At 41.9% G+C, this 20578-nt stretch overlaps 1 protein-coding gene across 4 annotated transcripts in view; it reads left to right on the forward strand.

Annotated features, from left to right (window-relative positions):
* hdac7a (histone deacetylase 7a) overlaps positions 1–20494 on the forward strand; it is a 59459-nt gene extending 38965 nt beyond the window's left edge. For 3 of the 4 annotated variants that reach the window (XM_035644483.2, XM_035644485.2, XM_035644486.2), the window contains 21 exons: positions 103–203; positions 1829–1951; positions 2199–2308; positions 2872–2973; positions 3481–3676; positions 4254–4459; positions 5102–5305; positions 5671–5896; positions 6486–6619; positions 6900–7020; positions 7328–7377; positions 8184–8291; positions 9579–9634; positions 10091–10178; positions 10359–10478; positions 10552–10649; positions 15768–15886; positions 16221–16354; positions 16727–16808; positions 17041–17179; positions 17321–20494. In XM_035644483.2, coding sequence (XP_035500376.1) covers positions 103–203; positions 1829–1951; positions 2199–2308; positions 2872–2973; positions 3481–3676; positions 4254–4459; positions 5102–5305; positions 5671–5896; positions 6486–6619; positions 6900–7020; positions 7328–7377; positions 8184–8291; positions 9579–9634; positions 10091–10178; positions 10359–10478; positions 10552–10649; positions 15768–15886; positions 16221–16354; positions 16727–16808; positions 17041–17179; positions 17321–17363 — 2560 coding nt within the window. In that variant the 3' untranslated portion in view covers positions 17364–20494. The remainder of the gene's footprint in view (positions 1–102; positions 204–1828; positions 1952–2198; positions 2309–2871; positions 2974–3480; positions 3677–4253; positions 4460–5101; positions 5306–5670; positions 5897–6485; positions 6620–6899; positions 7021–7327; positions 7378–8183; positions 8292–9578; positions 9635–10090; positions 10179–10358; positions 10479–10551; positions 10650–15767; positions 15887–16220; positions 16355–16726; positions 16809–17040; positions 17180–17320) is intronic. The other variant, XM_035644484.2, reaches the window with a different exon arrangement.
* Positions 20495–20578: the final 84 nt, after the last annotated feature.

The raw sequence follows: 20578 nt of genomic DNA on the forward strand, positions 1-20578 counted from the left end.
ATGTCAATCAATCTACTACACATCAATAGTTCTTTAAACGACCCTTTCAGTCCTTGTCAACTCTAAAATCTGAATAAATTTTTGTTTGTTTTGTTTCCTCAGAAATTTGGGCCCAGACCCAAGTGCGTCCTCCCAACCTCTGGTCCCATCTCCGTCACAGCTTTCCCCTGAGGGTTCAGAAGGGACGCCACTACGCAGAGCCGGTAAATCAGTCATCTGACATCCACCGTCACACTCTATTTTAACGATCTAAGTGCATGGTGCTAGTGCAATTAGGGCGTGTCCAGATCCACATTGTAATGGTGAAAAAAAAAGGTTGCTGTGCCATGTCTTAAAAGGTTTGTACTTCAGCTTAATTAATCATGGGTGTGTTTTGGGTGTAACATGCTATAAACTTAACACTTGGCTCTCCCACTCCCTTTAAAAGCCAGGTGCCCTCACACCCTGGTGGATTGCGCTTATAACACTTTCACCTTGTGCAAAAGCAGACCCACCCTTTGTTTCTGTGTATTCGCTTTTAAAACAGCTGGGCAGAAAAATGCAACTGCGTCAGTCGGAAACTGACAAAGGCACTTTTGCACTTTTTCAAATTGCCACCATTTTGCATGGGGTGTAAGATGGGGACCTTTGACTTTATCCAGAGGCAGGGGGTCTGAAATAGAATATTATGAATTTTTATGGTGCTTAAAATGACATTATTAACTATTAACTGTGGAACATCTGTTTGTTTTAAATTCAAATGACATATCTCAGTTAATCCACCGACTTTTGTGAGAAACTATAATGTTGCAGGATTTAAAGCTTGCTATGGGTAAGATTTGCAAAAATAACTTTTGTGCCCGGTGCGTCGCGTAGGCGACTCCATGTTCTCCTCGCTCGACTGCTCGTCGAAGCAGCCGTGTTCACTTCGTCATCGGAGTCCAGTGTACCAGTCTCAAAGCTCTAATAATGTTATAAAATATGGATAAAAGCGCCAGGCAGCTTGCAAAGCAACAAATGATGTATGTGAAGATAAAGCTGTTAATTTACAGGCCTACCATGTAACACTGCAGTAGCTAACGTGCTAGCTAACGCTAGGTACGTTAACAAGCTAATATAAACTGATTTACAGTCGTCCACGCTCAAAAACACTGACGATGTTGTTTTCCCAAAAGTCACAGGTAATAACGTGAGGCAACGGTAACTAAAAAACGTGTTCTAGTCTATCAATGTGGACAGTTGTCCGTGTTAGCTTCAGGTTCGCTTCTTACCCGTGGGAACATCATGTTAAGTACCTTGCCTGGCTTCTGTTGCCATGGTAGCGTGCACGGGCACGTAGGGCCGGGAGGAGCTGTGGAGGAGGAGCCGAAGAGCAGCGGAGGGGGAGGGAGTAGGAGTTGTTGGATTTTGAATTCTGAGACTATGTCCACACTTCTCTCAATCCTACCGACAGTAGCTTTAAATGTTAATTACAATAAATAAAATTAATTTTTAAAAAAATTTCCCTTTCCCTTTTTTTTCACTTTGTGTGTTCACAAGATCTTTCAAACTAGATAATTGTTATCTCCATGTACTCATTTTGTATGCTACTTCTGCTGCTACTTTATTTTTGTAATATCACATGTCCATCCATTGCCCTTTGGTCAAAGAAGAGATTTCAGAACTGAGCCAAGCTTAATGTTCTTTCTAATACCTGTGGTTTTGTATCTATGATGAGTCAAAATGTTTGCTTCTAACTGGAAACAAGTTGAATCACTGGATATTTACACTCAGCAACAGAATGATGAAAACCATTTGGACATAATCACATTAAGTAACATTCCTCCTTTTGCTTTTAATTTGTTGTTAGCATCTGAGCCCAATCTGAAGGTGAAACACAAGCTGAAGAAACACCTCAACACCCGCAAGAGCCCTCTCACCCGCAAAGAGAGTGCCCCACCCACTGTCAAACACAGAGTACCTGACACACTGGGTAAAGACACACACACACACACACACACACACACACACACACACACACACACACACACACACACACAAATGAGTGATAGTGGTAATGCACTATTGTTGTTTGAATATGTGATAATTTCATTAGGTCCAACAAAGGAATTTATTATTTGATTCACAGATGTGATACAATGCAATGCAATACAAATTAAATAAAGATATAATCTAGAAGCATCATAATAATTACACTCTTCTACTGCTTGTCTCGACAGACTCGTCCCCCAGCAGCAGTAGCACTCCAGTCTCTGGCTGTAGTTCACCTAACGACAGTCTGCCCAACGAAAATGGGCTACTGCCATCTGCAGGGGGCCTCTCACATGAGGTCAGTACACAAACACACGCAAGTACACACAAACAAACACAGAATATTAATAATGTAAAACTAACTAAAACATCTGATCAAGATTAACTGTACCTTTGTGATAGAAAGCTGTTTTGGGAAGATGCATCACTTAGGATATAATATTAAAAGTTATAAAAACATAGAGAAAAAAAACAAGTTGATTCATGCATAGGAGCTGTGCTGAGACCATGTGTAATGACATGTTTAAAGCAATGACACAAGAGCATAGGAACAATGAGTGTGTGTCAGCTGTGTATGCATAATTCATTTAATCACAGAGAGTCCGAACAGAGCAACCTCTGTCACACCTGCCTCAGATGTCTGATTCATGATTTCCCAGGCAGCTCCGGACAAAACATCACCTGAGGTTTAATTAGACTACACAGCTTCAGATTACTGTACACGTGACATTTGCTCACATTAAGAGCACATAGCGAAGACAAATATTGTAACTGGAGCCGAATGCAGAGGTTGAGGAAAGTTCTTCAGATGTGAGTACGAATGTACTATTTTTGCACAGAAAATATGTTTGGCATTTCCAGGCCCAGAAGCTGCTGCTCAGAGATGGCACCTTGGCTAACTTCACCATCCAGAGCCCGTCCACTCTGCCCACCATCACACTGGGACTACCGGCCAACGCCAGGGTAAACACACGACTGCAACATATGTCGCTCACAACAACTCACTTATTCTTAACGCATTTCTCTGTTCCCCTGATCAAGCTGAGAGGCTGCTGGAAAGTGTTCTGTTCTTTAGAAAATCTGATGTAATCTAATGATTTTTTCACCAGAAGACTAAAAGTGATCTACTTCATTAAGACACATTTGAAAACAAAAAAAAAACACTCATACCTTTGTTGTAAACCAGACTTGAGTCCCAGACAAAATCACTTGTGCAGATGAAGTGACTGTACTGTACATTATGCAGTGTAGAAATAAAGGTAAACACACACCATGGCTTCAAAATCTCAATGTAGAAAATGTGTGAAATCTTCCAGCCCACTACCATGTTTTAAATTGAAAGTAAATCAAAGTAAGGAAGCCAGTGCCTTTAAAATAGCTGTACAAATCATTTTGTGTCATACACACATTGAAATATATACTTTTCTTTATGTTGCTGTGATAAAAGGAAAGGTGGTGTGTTTTCTGTAGTCATCAAGGCGTGTAACCGTCTGTGTGCAGACTGAGGGAGAGCTGTCCTCTCTGAAGGTCGGCCGGGTGCCAGTGGTCACAGCCGGGGGCTCGCACGTCTATCTCCCCCTGAGCAGAGAGGATCAGGCCGGGCACCCGCACCTGCCCGTCATCATCCTGGAGCCCTCTGGACTGGTGCACACTCCGATGCTCACTGGTGAGAAACCAAAGCGCCGCGTATTATCAGTGTTGAAACACTGATAAGGAAATTCTATTTATACTTTTACACTCTGTAACTGATTTACATGTCAGACGAGGATTGTATGCACAAAAAATTCAGCAGGCTGCAAAATGCAAATGGCCACAAATGGAGACGTGCAGTGCACAGTGCATTCATTAACTTGAATCCACTGGGGAAGCAGGTTGGTTTCTGCAAAGGCCTTTTAAATTGTATTTTCTGAAATGCTACACCACCACCCAGTGGTTACATGCAGAATTTTTTTTTTCTATTGACATCTGCTCTTCTTTTTCCCTTAGTGCAGTGGCTTTACTATTATGACAGCATTTAAAAAACAGCAAGTCATATTTTATACAATTATAAATAAACAACACTGTACAGTAAAATAAATTACATAATATATTGTAATTATTCAATCAATTTACAAGACAGCAGGGGCATTTGACATTTTAGTAGTTGAGTGTGTGCATGCGTGCGTGTGTTTTAATTAACAATTAAGTCTGTCTCTCAGAAAGTAACTCATTTTCTTTTCCTATTTCCTCCTGTTTCTCACCAGTTCCGGGCTTAGAGTCAGTCCCGCTGCAGTTTGCCTCCCAGTTAGACCACCTGTCTCCTGGAGGCTCTCAGCCCCACAAGCCCCTGAGCAGGACACGCTCCGAACCCCTTCCCCAGAGCTCAAGGACCCTTCACGCACACCTCCTTCAACAGCAGCACAACACACAACTACTGGAGAGGCTCAAACAGCAGACCCACCTAGGCAAGGTAGGAATACACTCTGATCTGCATTTATAAAAATGTTTGGTAAGAAGAACATCTGACTTTGTCTTTTGACCTCATGCATAAATTTACTTTGGCCACAGTTAAAACTGTGGAATCCCACTGTCGCTGCCTTATTTCACATTTGCACCAGATTGAATCCTGTAGCCTGGTTCTTCAACTTAGTATCCTTGTGGAATTTAACAGTTTTAAGATACACACCGAGAAACAGAATGAATATAGGAGACAATCACAACAGCTGATGCGTTGATGTTATTTGCCCTGGCTTGTAAAGGTTTTATTATAAGATCATGATTTAATGCCGGGGTTTTCCATCTGAGGCACACCTCGCCATTGGAATCCAGGAGAGTTTGATGGGGAACACCAGGCAAACATTTCGAACACAAGACAAATGATACACATTTGGATTCAGTGTGAAATCATTATCCCTGATCTCTTTAAATGTACAAGAGAAATCCTACAAGCGACACTACTCTAACGCCAGAACTAGCCGGAGAATGATCTTGTTTCTTTTTCTGCTAATAGCTAATCTGTCAGTATGCTTTGAGTTTTTCCGAAAAGTAAAGTGGGAGTGAACTGCATGTGTGTTTTGTGTCAACATAAATGAAATGGTATGTGCATGTGTAGCTGATGTCCAAGTCCAGCGAGAAGCCAAGACTGCATCAGATCCCTTCTGAGGACATGGACTCAGAGGATGGTGGTGGGATGTCGCCAACGGAGCCAACATATCAGAGCAGAGTGAGGGCAGAGTCACTGAGGGAGGCGGAGCCAACGGCATCAAATGGCCACGAGGAGCAGATGAACCTGCAACATGCACTCATACTCAACCAGGTTGGAAAAACATTATAAATCATGACACTTGAGATATATACTCATGCCAAGCAGGTAGACAGGCGGAATAAACCCACAGAAATGTCGTTCACCCAACTGTCCTGAAGGTGGCACCCTAACACCTGCACTTGCTCCGTTTTTTACTCATACTCATAAGTGGTCAGTTTAGCACAATGTGATGTCATATTGCATGTACAGAGTCAAAAATGGCTTCCAGATTCAAAACACCATCTTCACAATTAGCATAGCACATTTTTGAAGTAATGTTCACAAATATTCTCTCAATCTGTTTGACACTTTTCAGTCAAACACCTTTTTTGTCTTCTTTTATGTTACATCCTCATCACTCTAACTCTTTTTTTTAGTCATTGCTATGGGAACAGCAGAAGCAGCTGCAGCAGCTGCACCGACAGATGGAGACCCTAGCAGTACCCATGCTACGGGGCAGCAGCGGAGTTGGGAGCGGGCTGGGCGTCCATCGGCCCCTGTCACGTACACAATCATCCCCAGCCTCCACCTCTCTCACTCTGCCTGAGAAAACCCTGAGCTTGGCCCCGCAGGACGCCAGCAGCAAACCACGCTTCACCACTGGTGAGTCACCCATGTATATTCAATGTTAGAATAAGTTTGTAGAATACAAACATACCATTTGCTTAATGATATTTCAAAAACAGGTTACCCAAGTGGCTCATGGAGCAACATAAAACATATATATCATGTTAATCATTGCACATCGCACCAAAATTGAGCAGCAGAAGTAAACATCTCGGATACAAATAAAAGAAAATCAAAAACAATAGGGAATAAGTGGATTTAACCAAAATATCTAACTCTTCCCTCAAAGGACAAGGTGAGTTCTTTGGTTATGGATCAGTCACACCTCCTCTTTTTGCATCATAAAGAATTAAAGACACAGAGAACTCTGTCGGTGTTAGTCCTCCTGAGGAAGCAGAGGAGTGATTCTGGTAGTCACTAATAACTATACATGACGTGTGTGTGTGTGTGTGTGTGTGTGTGTGTGTGTGTGTGTGTGTGTGTGTGTGTGTGTGTGTGTGTGTGTGTGTGTGTGTGTGTGTGTGTGTGTGTGTGTGTGTGTGTGTGTGTGTGTGTGTGTGTGTGTGTGTGTGTGTGTGTGTGTGTGTGTGTGTGTGTGTGTGCTCGCGCGCATGTTTTTGTGCAGGTCTGGTGTATGACTCTCAAATGCTGAAGCACCAGTGTACATGTGGAGACAACAGCAGTCACCCAGAGCATGCTGGGAGGATACAGAGCATCTGGTCTCGACTACAGGAGAGAGGCCTCAGGGGACAGTGTGAGGTACAGTAGACCATTACACACACACACACACACACACACACACACACAGATTATGTCAATCTGGCATCAGTAATCATTTTTTATCATCTCCTCTGTGTTGACATCTCATCTCCTGTTTGAATCATTTTCATCTTACTTACAACCTGTGTAATGTTGTTATTTAGCATTTAGTACAATGTTCCCGCCTCCGGTTACCACGTACAATAGGAATGTGTTCTCTTTGTGCAGCATCAAAGTGTCGAAGCTGAAGGAGTCAAATGATGATTTTGTGTCTATGCAGAGTATTCGTGGTCGTAAAGCCACTCTGGAGGAGCTGCAGTCCGTCCACACAGAGCGCCATGTGTTGCTCTATGGCACCAACCCACTCAACAGACTCAAGCTGGATAACCGCAAACTGGCCGGTAAGTATACGCCTCAAATTAATTGTGAAGATGTTTACCTAAAATACCATCCAAAAAAACAATGACTATCTTAGTGAAAACTATTTCATGACTATGAAAGCATTCTGTCTACAGAGTAATGTCCATAACCTACGTTAGTCAAGCTTACAAAAAATGATATATGTGATGGAGGTTTGTAGGGTACCGATTATGTCAGGCTGACCTATGCCCTTAGTTTTTGATTAGCCTTCATAGAATAAAATTATTATGCTAGGAATATACATGTTTATGAATATAAATACTAATATCTATGTGTCTGTTTCCTCAGGAATCCTCTCTCAGAGAATGTTTGTAATGTTGCCATGTGGGGGAGTAGGGGTAAGAAAAAAGAGTCAAACGCGCACACACACATACTCTCTCTTGCCCTCTCTCTCTCTCTCTCTCTCTCTCTCTCTCTCTCTTACTCACTCACTCAATCACTCACACACACATACACACACACACACACACACACACGTACTATCCCTCTCTCTCACACACACACAGTCATATGCACGCATACACATTCCCTGTCTCTCACACAAACACACACATAACTCTTTTTTGATCATAATCCTCCAAAGCTCTTAATGAATGCTATACAATACACCACAATCACTGCACTGATGACAGATGATATTGTTTCAAAGACAATCAGGAGAAAATTACCAGAAGGACACAAAGGAAGACAGGATATTAAAAGGGAAAAGAGAGTTAACGTGGCCCCAATGTTAACGTGTGCCTGACAGTCCGTGTCGGACCATGACAAGTCTGACTAACGACAACAACATGTTCATGACAAAGGATAAAAGAAATGCCTCGGATTTCACTGTCCAAGCAAGATGGACACTAATGACATTTTGTGAACAAACGGCAAAAAAGGGAAACAAAATAATGGCAAAGAGAATGAGTAGCAAATATGGGTCTGACCTCAACATGAAGAGTGACACATTTTCGTCCATGCCCTAGAGAATGTCTTCGGTTTCCTTTCATTGTCCCAGAGATACCATTTTTCCCATTCAGGATTAATTTGGCTCAGATCAGTCTGAGGTGACGCATACCAGACACATATATTATAAATAATTCCACAATTTCGGATAAATGTGTATAGATAACCAATTCATTATTTGTCTGTTGATCGGCAGGTTGATAACGACACGACCTGGAATGAGTCACACACCTCCACAGCGTCACGCATGGCGGCAGGCAGCGTCGTTGAGCTGTCCTTCAGAGTGGCCAAAGGAGAACTAAAGGTGAGGAAAACCCTGCAAGTATTGGGCAGTGTCAAAGAGACAGACGCATCTATCTGTTTCTTGTTTGAGTCACCTGCCTTACTTGTTTGTCTTCATTAGAGACATTGGAGTAACCTGTCAAATTCAAAATTAATTTACAGATTAATTATTTAATAAAACATTTACGTCAAAAATCAACACAGACTTCTATAGAACTGTATCAAAGTGAATATGTAAGCAATACTGCTCCATGAAGTGTCCCCATATTGAAAAATGATGAATGGACAGTCCAATAACAGCTGGTTTTAATATTAAAATATGTAACTGCCATGAAGCACAAGGCAGATCACACCGAACACATTATGCTAAAAAATACTGATTAAATAGACATTTATCTCATGGGGAAGAAAGTGATGCTTTTTTTGTTTGTTTTGCTTTTTGGCAGTGACATGAAAATTATGTTACACACCCTTACATGCAAAAATACAGCTTTTCAGGCACTGGGCCATGGGCCAAAAGCAACTTTGGGAACTCAAAGTTATTGTGAAGTAATTCCGGAGTTTGTGTCCACTGCTGCCAGTGTTCCGATCCTGTGCGACAGCTTCCTCGGATCTGAGAAATGCAGCATTCCGGCAAAGAAGCATGCCTCACTCTGCCTTAAAAAGCCAAGAACCCACTTCAAAGACGAATGGGTTTCAGAAAAGAGATTTCCCTGTCAAATAAATGCCTAAGTTCTCTGTTCTCTCCTCCTCACTGTGATTAAAAGTCCAGGAAAAACATGAAATCAAATGTAAATATACCACCGGCTAAAAGTATATTGTAGCTGTCGGCTTCATTCCAAACATTTCTACCCTAAAATAAAGCAACAACGAAACTGCGCAAAAGTAGACGGGCACGCCGAGAATGAAAAACAATAAACAACACTAACCTATGGTGAGCCAGAGTAGTACACAACCACTGTATATACTTGTTTTATAAGACAACATACTAAGTGACTTGTGCGCTTTAAGGCTTGCTCTCTGAGATAATAAATAATTTTAAGAAAGATAAACTGGGCATAAATTCAAAACAAGTATTTTTTAACCATATAAATTACAGGGATTTTCAGTTAAAGGGTTTTACACTTAAAAAGTGTTTAGTTGTTTTTGGTTCTGCATTTTGGCATTAGGGTTGTGCCTTTGAGGATGAGTTTTCTTAATGTGCCAAAACTGTGATGTGCCTGTGCATTTTCTAAAAACTAAAAAAAGTAGCAACAGTTATTAATATCCAGTCAAAAACTGATTAATAGCATCTTTTTCTTTTGCACAGAACGGCTTTGCTGTGGTCAGACCACCAGGGCATCATGCAGACCCCTCCAATCCAATGTAAGTGTGTGTGCGTCAGTCAGTCACATGCTCAGCCTGAACACAGTGAGTGCTGCACTGTCAGCAGCTTCTGATGTGAGGAAAATGATCAAGAGAGAAAAAGGGACAGAGTAAGGAAGATTAATGTTTTTTGTCTTTTTGTGTTTTTAGTTTTTCCTTTTTTTACTGATACTCCTTCGCATTTATCCTGTACAGCTACTGCAGTATGAACTATTCTCGATTTTTCGACAACTACCCATAGCAGCTAATCAGGAAGCTTGAATTTTCTGAGTCACACACTGACACTTCAGGGAACCCAGAGACACAGAGCCTTTCCATACCTCTTATGACTGCACAACACTCATGAAATAATGACAGACAGCAGACAAGCTATGGGAGAGCTTACCTCTCCACTTTAAAGTATTTTTTTTTCCTGAACTGTCTCTTCACATATATCTACTGTGTCTGTCTCTACAGGGGCTTTTGTTACTTCAATTCAGTGGCAATAGCCGCCAAGCAGCTGCAGCACAAGCTCAGCGTCAGCAAGATCCTCATTGTTGACTGGGTAAGATGGGTTGTTAACTCTGACCTTGGTCAGGTATTTTCACTATTGTTGAAAATATTGATATGGTATTTCTGTAGTTCTTATATTTACTTAGAGAACACATATGAAACTATTTTCTTTTCCTGTGGTATTGATACGTGAAGTTCAGTGGTAATATGTCTTCCTTCATCCTTCTGCCAGGATGTTCACCATGGTAACGGCACCCAGGAAGTGTTCTATGGCGACTCCAGCGTTCTCTACATCTCGCTTCATCGCTACGACGATGGGAACTTCTTCCCCGGCAGTGGGTCTCCGGTTGAGGTGGGTGACATCCAGGACTCTCTGCAGCCCACTTTGGAAATCGCAAGAAACTAAATTAATTCTATGGTTTTAGGTTGGTTCAGGAGCAGGCGAGGGCTTCAACGTCAACATGGCGTGGACGGGAGGACTGGACCCGCCAATGGGAGATGCTGAGTACCTCGCCGCATTCAGGTAAAAGCCTACAAGATAAGATGCTTTATACAAATGGGTGAGAAGGCAAAACGGGCATAAAGTGTTTGAGTTGAGCTTCAGTGCTCTCTGATATCGAGCCACCAAGTCTGTGGGTCTGCAGTACACTGCAGGGACAAACAACATCCCATGTTGTTCCAAATTTGGCAGAGATCTGGTTACTGCGAGGGATATTATTATTTGATTCACATAATTTTCATACTCATCAAGCGTTCAGTGACCCCATGTGTCCTTTATGGAACCATCTGCATTCACTTATTATCCTTTATCTATTTTGCAACCCATTTGTTGTAAAGGTTTTCAGATTGAGTACATTAGAAATGGAAATTACATCTTTTAAACAGATTGTGTGAAGAGTTTGAGAAGCAGAGGTTTGGTATGTTACTGTTGCTCTCTGTCAATAAAGCTTGGAACTAGAGCTGTCACACCTAATCGATTTGTAATTGACTACTAAATTAATCTTCAACTATTTTGATAATCGATTAATCACTTCAAGTAGTTTTTTTGAAAAAAACTAGTCAAAATTCTCTGATTTCAGCTTCTTAAATGTGAATATTTTCTGGTTTCTTTGCTCTATGACAGTAAACTGAATAACCTGGTGTGTGGACAAAACTTGTGGTTTGGGAAACACGAACGACATTTTTCACCATTTTATGACATTCTATCGACCAAACAACTAATCTAGTAATCGAAAAAATAATCGACAAATGAATCATTAATGATAGTTGCAGCCCTACTTAGAACACAACAAGTCGTCAAGGTGAGGGGCTAATGACCTAAACTATATCTTTCTGTTATCGTTGTTTCAGCATGTTCACAAAGAAAGGCCAGCGCATGAGGAATGCAGATAGTTTTTCTCTCTGACTTTAATTTGTGTCTTGGATGGGAAATCTGGTCGATTAGGCAGCGAACCAAAAAAGCCTACTCTAGTTCTGCCACCAGCTGTGTTGCAGTTTTTTTTATTGATCGGGGTAACGACATAGAGAGGAGCTGTAATCAGACAACCCCCCTCTCACTTCCTTTTCACAGAGCCACAACAAACGCACGCTTCGGCCTCGCGTCGTCTCTGACGTACTTCTTGTGTAATTAATAATCCTTGTCATTTGGAGAGCATGTGTCTGGTGTTGCCTGTTTCCAGTAACTTCAGATGCTTTACAGCAAATGGCGTCCAGGTCTTGTGTTTAACAGAATACAGCCTGTTACTTCCTGCTCGTTGGCTGGATAATTGTTGTCTGTGGGTGTTTGGCATCAGCTTTTTGGTTGTCTGGTAGCAAACCCTAGGGAAACTGTGGCAACCACATGGTTACTGGAAAAGGGGAACAGTGGGAAATTTGCAGACGTAACGAGGGGGGGGGGCTGCACCCATACACAAATATGCATATGTTTATAAACAGCACAAACACACAAAGTCAAACATGCATTCAAGCACACACGCCTTTCAGATGGGTGGGTCGTGATCCGAAGACTATGAAAAGCCAAAATAAACAGTCGATGATCTGCCTCAGTGTGTTAAATTCACACACCAGATTACTTACAATCTGAGTGACACTTAATTACACATAAACTTGCTCATCTGAAGAGCTTTAGAAACCAAAAGGCAGAGGCCGGGATGTCGAAGGAGGCTGCTGCAGGACGGCCTCGTTTTGGCACAATCCTGACCGCTGACCTCTGTGTGGAGCAGAGCAACAGCAACACAGATTTCCCTGTCCCAAGGAGGAGGGGGCCTGTGTGCACCCGGTGTTTTTGACGGGGAGCAGTTCACCCCCATGGCAGTGACATCACATGACACTCAGAATTCATTTTCAAACTAAGTGTCGGTTTTTAGATTGGATTTCTTCAACATATGGGTTAGCGAGACAAGAACCCAACAGGTCCTACATACATATATGTCTACCGTCCATGGGTTATCTGTCCTGTTGACAGTGATTGTTCCATGGATGGAGAAAAACACAGTTTTACAACCAGATATTGAATTAAGATATCATCCTTTTTTTTCATAACGCTCTCCTTCTAGAGTCTAAAAAACATTGACTCTTTGACATGCACATCCATTTGCTCATAATTTAAATCATTCAAATGTGTCCCTCCCTGTTTGCTGTCCCGAACACAGTGAACTTCAGTCTTAAAGTTTTGCAGGTTTAAGAGCTTCTGTGTTGTCCCAGGACAGCATTCAAATAGGTAGGTGTGTGTCTGAGGCTGATGTCATGCAGCAGAAAAGGGATTTTTATGTATTGTTTTGGCCATATTTTGAAAAGTTTAAAAGATTGATTTGTCTCCCTGAGTTCAATGGGGTAGACAAAAACATAATCAAATTATACATGTTTATATTATTAGATGTGGAGCTAATAGATGTTCTAATTGATTATTTTGTTTCACTCTGCATGTAACCCCAGATGTTGAGACTTCCTCACATCAAAACCTTTCAGACGATTCCCCTCTCAGTTATAGAGAATAAGGTCAGATAAGTAGTATGGTTTAATCTAGAGGCCAATTTCACTTTCAATGTCTCGGCTTCACAAGCCCAAACACCTTAACGCTCTTTAACCTAGTCCCCATACCTGGTCAGACATATTTAACTTTGTGTCAATTTGACATTCACGTAGTGAAAATAAACAGGGGAAAAAAAGATCTTTTGATTCCATGTAGTTGTCCAGAAGCTGTCAATTAATTATCATGTTAAAAGCAAAAGTGTAGAGTAAGTGAAAACGTCAGTAGCTGGTAATATTTTGAGTTGCTTCAAAATAAAATTTCTTAAGGGTATATTTCTTTACTAAAAAGTATTATGTATAGCCGTTATGGCCACATAATCTTAAGGCCATAATTTCCTGACATGGAATTCCAAAAAACAATCAAAAATTGCACCTTCCACGTACACAAAATGCATCCTTCAGAAATTATTAAAATCTGCAAATATTGAATGGTCTGTGGAAAAGTGTATTAGCCATGGGTTCAGGTTTGAGTGTTTCGGCTTCAGAAGGGGAGCTTTGGTGCTTTTTACCTTATCCTTCACACTCAGTCCCCCCCTCTCTTTTCCATCACCCCGACCCACCACCACTCTCACACACACACACACACACACACACACACACACACACACACACACACACACACACACACACACACACACACACAGGTTCTCCCCCTCCTCCCTCCTCCCTTGATTGATCTTTAATAAGCGTCCCCGCCTCTCCTCCACCTTCCCTCCTTCCCTCCATCTTTCCATTAGTTTGTCTGTAGTTAATCTGTCTGGGGAGAGCACAGGAGCTTTAATGGGTCTGCAGGAGAGATGGGGTGGGGTTTTGTGGTTGTGTGTGTTTTGGGGGGGGGGGGGGAGGGGTGAGTGAAGAGTGTGGTCTCTGCTTCATATCCGCATGTTTATGATAAAGTTTAGGTCTGCGTTATGGATCGTAATTATTCATTAAATGAAAGCACATTATGACCCCAACATACAACATTCAGCATTATAAAATTGTGACAGAGTAAAGCCACTTCTGCCTCATGTGTTTGCGTCAATATGTGCATGACATTTCATCCATGTGCTGTCTTTGTCTCTGTGTTGTGAATTAGCATTTACACGCTCATGCTGGAGTGTGTTTGTGTGCTTTGCGTATCTGAGTGCCCTCATTTATGTCTGAGCTCATGTTGTCCATCTGCATGCAGTCATGACAGCAGTATGTGTTTGGAAATGTGTGTGTGTATGTGCGTGTGTTTGTGTGATGTGTATGAAGGGGAGGGAGGGAGGGAGGGAGGTCTCCAAAGTCCCCAGGCGGGATAATGAAGTTAAATGGATCCCAGATGGGCTGTTTTTCCTCTTTTCCCTGTGTTGTCAATGACGTGAGGCGAGTGACAAGCTTCTAATGGGAAACAGACTCACACACTCTGACTTTGAACTCTGCCGACAGCATCGGCCGGCGAGTTTGAGCCTCTTTCCACCTCGGGACAGCGCCGCTCTCTTCTCAACAACAATAGCATTAAGGAAAATGTTCATGTGTTTGAAGTTCACAAATAAAACAGTGCAGCTTCGAGAGCTGACGAAACAGTGCGAGTTTGTCAAACGGGCTCCTCAGCCTCTTCGACGGAGAAACAATGGTCCTTTGTCTGCTCCGCCTGAGCTGCTGAGTTTGGGATCAGCCAAACCTCGGCTTCACTTGTCACGTTAATGACTCCTTTTTTTAGACTTGATCATAAATATTTGTCATCTCAGGTAGACATGCCCAGTCAAACAACTACAATTAACTGAACATTCGGGACAGTCTCCATCAGCGCATTGATTGAATCAATCTGCCTTATTAACCATGTGAATTCACTGAGATGTGGGTGAAAAGACAGGTTGTGAAAGTACAATGTCATTGTGTGGACTGTGTTGATGTGTGCCTCTGTTAGGATCAGACTTCACTGTGGTAATGACTCTTCAACTCACTTAATGTGTTTAATTTGCTCGTTGCAGCAAAAATACATTTTGCCATGTAGACAATGATAACACTTTGCTTTTTATGTCCTGTTAGGGATTGGATGTCAAAAATTGGTGATATAACTACAGCTGTAGATGTTGCTTTGTGACAATTGACAACCCTTATAGCTTTAACATGGCCACAAGATATGTACGAAATACGAAGTACGAAGTATTGCACGTTTGGTCATTGTACTCAATTGAAATTAAATGAGTATGGTGTAATGTTTTACATTAAAATTTTATAATACAGTTTTCACAGATTATTATTTGGACTTTTGTTATTAAAATGGTGCCTTTAATGTGATCAAAGGAAATGCTTTTATTCTCGAGAAGTTGTTCCATATAATTAAAGCACTTAGTTATAAGGACAAAAAACTACAATACACAATTTAAATGATTTGATTTTGGTTGTCTAACCTCTTTATTGTGTAATTATAGAACAATGGGTGCATGTTACAACCCGGACGTCACACAAATCTGCAGTATTGCAGACAGTACATGGCAAAACACGACAGCATTTGCGTTTAACAGGATTAGGAAAAATCCACTGGCGTTCTCTGTGAGAGGAACCGCATTAACACACACATCTCGTCACAGTCTCTTTAAGTCACAGTGGCCCGTGTGTCTGCGTGTGTGTGCATCCGCAGGTCTGTGGTGATGCCCATCGCCCAGGAGTTCTCCCCGGACTTTGTGCTGGTGTCGGCTGGATTTGATGCTGCTGAGGGAAACCCTGCTCCTCTGGGCGGGTACAAGGTCTCCGCCAAATGTAAGCATAGTTTTCTGCCTCCGACTGCAGAGTCTTTCTTCCAGTCCTCACGTCAAGGTCTTGTTTTCAGCAAGGGAAGCCAATAAAAACATTTTTTGTGTCCTGTGGATATTCAGAGATATTAATAGATAATAATTACAGCTCCTGTCAAACAGGAGTTGATCCCTCTGTCATAACTCACCTCGTCACTGACGTAACCATGATTGTAGTAATTAGTAGGTGGTATGTTGCTGTACGAGGATCGAGTAGCAACATACCTGCCAGTCTTTGATTTTTATTGGCTTTTACATACTTCCTGTTCATACTTCATGTTTTGTGTGCTTGTCTGCCACAGGTTTTGGCTTCCTGACCCGCCAGCTGATGTCTCTAGCTGGTGGCCATGTGGTTTTGGCCCTCGAGGGAGGTCACGACCTTACAGCTATCTGCGACGCATCTGAGGCCTGTGTCAGTGCACTCCTGGGCATACAGGTGAGGCATTCTGGATTTGTGGAATATCAGGGAAGACTGGCAGGGAACATTCAAACAAATACCAGATAGTTTTTTTCCTTCATGTGGCCAGACTAAAGGTGGAAAGAAGAAAACTATTTTAAGAAAATGAGCCTACACACACACACACATTAATGGAGCTCACAGTATGTTGTACATACAGTATAATATATGTAACGGCATTTCTTCCATCAACACCTGTGGTTTTATTATATTTTTAGGGAAGAAGTTAAATAAAGTACTGGTAGAGAAATGTTCCTGATGACAATAATCATGTATATCTTGCATATCTCTTCACCAACCATTTAACCATTGAAACCATTGTGTCTTTATGGCTGTCCCTCTGTCCTGTAGGAACCCCTGTCAGAAGAAGTTCTTCTTCAGAAGCCCAACGCTAACGCAGTCCGCTCGCTGCAGACTGTCATACAGATACAAAGTGAGCAGCACTAATACTTTATGCAAATTATTTTTTTTTTTTGTTGTTGGTCATTTTTGACCTTGACTTTGGGCCACAAGGGCCATGTTCATTCTCCTCCTCATCCTCACCCTTCTTCTTACCATTATAATCAACACATGTGGCCTCTGCAAATGATGCTGAAATCAGAGCAGCATCCACATCAGTGTGGCGTGACCTGTGTATTTGACCCGTGTGTGTGTGTGTGTTGCAGGTCAGTACTGGCAGAGTGTTAAGGCTCACAGTGGATCAGTGTCACTGTCCCACCTGGCTGCCCAAACAAGAGACTGTGAGGAAACAGATGCTGTCAATGCTTTGGCCTCGCTCTCTGTGGGAGTCATCTCCAGCAAGAGGTACAGCTCGCGCTCACACACGCGCACACACAGGGTCGTGCAATTAAGCAGAGACACAAAAAACCCTACACTTTAATGCTCAGTGTTGGCTCCAACTCTCCCAGATCTCCACTCACCTCTCTTTGTCACCTTTTTCTGCAGCCTCCCTGATGAGCCAATGGAGCACGACAGCGACTCCATGTAGTCGAATCCGACCAATCACCTCAGAGAACTCGCTTTCAGGAAGTGGGTCCAAACTGTAGCCTCGGCTCTCTTTGCGCTGTCACATTACCATGAAGGGGGATGAGTCTGTAATGCCACTGAGCCCCACCCGTCCGCCTTATTAACACATGCACATCCACCAAGCCACAGTGCTGAACGTCTACAGCCCTGCCATGTGAGCACCTCAATGCTGGGAACCACTCAGACGACGCCAGCAGCACTACCTGCAGCTGGGAAACCTTCTGAAACCTCACCAAAGAGCAATACAAAACGATTTTTAATAGACTTTCCGTGTCTCCTGACTGACATTTGGATTGTGCCTATGTTCAGAGGTCCAGAAAACTTAGCTCTGTGACCACAAACCGTATAGGAAGAGACCGAAGTCAGAGTGCAGCTCTGATTATTCTTGAAGCACTATGTACCAGCAGCTGTTTTGTCGCCTTAATTCTGCCTTAACGAAAGGACCAACGACTGCGGATTATAAATGCTTTTCTCTCGTGCCACATTGCCTCCCTAACATAGGTGAAGTAGCTGGCAACCAAATGGCTGATGCAGAACGAACCTAAAGTACAGAATGACATCAGAACACATCGTGTGCACAAAAAACCCTAATGGATAAGATGCAAAAAAAAATTATCAACAAAGAAGAAGTGGCCACATGAAAAAGAGAGCATGGAAAAGAAGAGGATGGGGATGGTCTGTTTTAATGATGTCATAACCACTAAAAGACGACAACAAAGAACTCAAGGGAAAGAGAGAACATGAAGACACAAAGTGGACAACTTCGGTTTAGTAGAAACAAAGAAAGGGCAAACGTCCTTGTTGTTTAATTGCACTGTTCATTCCATAATGTGAACCAGAAGAAATTCCAAAGCTCTGGGAAAAAAGACGAAACACAACAACTCCTCTCTCTAGGTTATTTAATAGTTTTTGGAAGATCTGGATGACGTGGTGTTTGCTACATTTTTCTCCCACTCTTCATGAGATGTCTTATTAAGCCTGCAAAGGACACGCATTGCCCGAAATACTGTACAGTTGTATTTCCTTTGAAGTAAATCTGAAAAGTAGGCATGATTTTGAAAGCAGGACTAATTTTCTTCTCTTTGTCAGTGTCTTAAATGCACGCGCACACACACACACACACACACACACACACACACACACACACGCACACACTTTATACATACCTACACACACATGTACAAAGATGAACTATTGATGTACCACTAGTATTGAATACTGTATGTTATTGCTTATATATTTGAGACTAAAGGTGCATTCATTCCACCGCGGCACCACTGAGGACCATTGTATTGTTCTATAGTGGCAATGAGGTTAATGCACTTAATGGACATCACCCAAAGAAAACTGCCTTAAATCTGCCTGTACTTGGCAACAGGACTGTGTATGCAAGCAACACAAGGGACCAGTACGGAAAGTGCTCGTACAGAGACTCCACTTTTAAAAAAAGACAATATTTGAACCTGTGGATTTAGTTGAGCATCATATATATGCAGTCTTTTCATTATGAGTACAGTGACCTGGTCCGATTTTGAATGGGTTGTGTTTTTTCATTATCAGAAGAAAAAAGAAATCGCTTCAGAGCTCCGAGCTTCATCACAGTCTAGTTAAGGAAACTAATACGTTGTGTTTTGTTTGTAAGTGAACTTCAGTGTTATTCCATGTGCAACTCTTCTCTGCAGCTGTGTTCAGTATCTGCACTTCTTGTCATGCCACAATCAAGCTAGACGACGCTAAACATGTCAGTCCGTCGTCTTTGCAGGAGCAGCCGTGTTGATCACTCATACGAAGAATTGTCTTGACTACCCTGCTACGAGATCATTTGACTATGATTATTGTCTCTTAGGTTATTTAGTAGCAAAATGAAAGTTTGTAAAAGTCCGTCCGGTTCTTAGATCAGAACTGCAGATAATTGATCATCGATCATATAATAAGATGGCATTAAACCTTAAACCCTAAAGCAGCATTTAGAGAAGTAGTGCTCCTTTTCTTTTTTTAACGATCTCTCTAATGAAACTGAGACTAATGAAATTCATATTTGACTCGTACTCCTCACATGGCTCGTCTGAAGGCTGTTGCTTCAGAGCAAGCAGCACAATTTCCAATTCGTGTTGGCAGAGATTTGATTTTCTTTTCTTTAAATAAAAGAACGATTTAGTGTTTGAGTAAATGTGGCTTTTGTAAAATGTAGACCGAAGTCAGCACATTCTGCACAGCAAGTTCACTTGACTGGCTGAAGGAACTGATATCAGTTCGGCGTCCAGGTAGAGAGCTGCGTGAGTAGTCAGTTTGCTTTAGTCGGACCCTGGGCAGCGTCTGCCCAGCAGAGAAGCCTCAGAGCTTTTATATTAGACGAAAGGACGGCAGGGGCCTTCTGGGGTACCTCTGCTCTGTCACTACTGCTCCGTGGCCTGTACCAGTTATCACGGAGGATTGGAAGTCTTTAATCTAGTGCAACTGAAATGTGGGTCGCCCTTTTCGTTTTTGTTCATAGTGCCTCTTAACAAGTGACGGCTTCTTAACAAAATGTGGTCTTAACACAGCGTGCCCAGCAGGCGCGCGTGGTGTCCATGAAGTAAATGGTGTGCGTGTGCGTGCGTGCGTGCGTGTGTGTGTGTAAAAAGGAAGCGTCAAGTGTCAGTATGCGTGTCTTCACATTGGTGTCCCTGTCTTATACTGTAAGTGACCTCTCCTGTATTATATTTCCAGTCACTTTTTTATTTTTTTTTGTCTTATGTAGAGGCCAGTATTGCCTCAACTCTTAATTCCCTTTATTAATGATGTCATGTGTACCTTCTTCTTAAAGAAAGACACTGTAAATAGAAAAACTTCAAGACCAAAATACACTTGTCACGCACGTGCCTCGACGCATTCGGTAATATGTGTATTGGTAACTCTTAACTAACTGGACTTACAGTAACTCTGTATCTAAAAACATGACATTGAAATCTTTTGTTTCATGCTACTCTTTATTAAGAACCTGTACGTGTTTTTTCCCTTTACATTTCCTACCATGTGTATGTATAGAAAGATTCTCTATTTTGTACTGTTATTTTTGTCTTTTCCTCTTGATTAAAAAAAAAATTACTTCCAGTAAAAGCCCATTTTTTTAGATTTTTGTTCAAACATTAATATAAAAGCATGTATCTTGTGTGTGTAAATTAACTGGAAATGATT

Source organism: Scophthalmus maximus, chromosome 3 (genome assembly GCF_022379125.1).
Source record: "Scophthalmus maximus strain ysfricsl-2021 chromosome 3, ASM2237912v1, whole genome shotgun sequence".
In the NCBI taxonomy this organism is placed as follows: Eukaryota; Metazoa; Chordata; class Actinopteri; order Pleuronectiformes; family Scophthalmidae; genus Scophthalmus; species Scophthalmus maximus.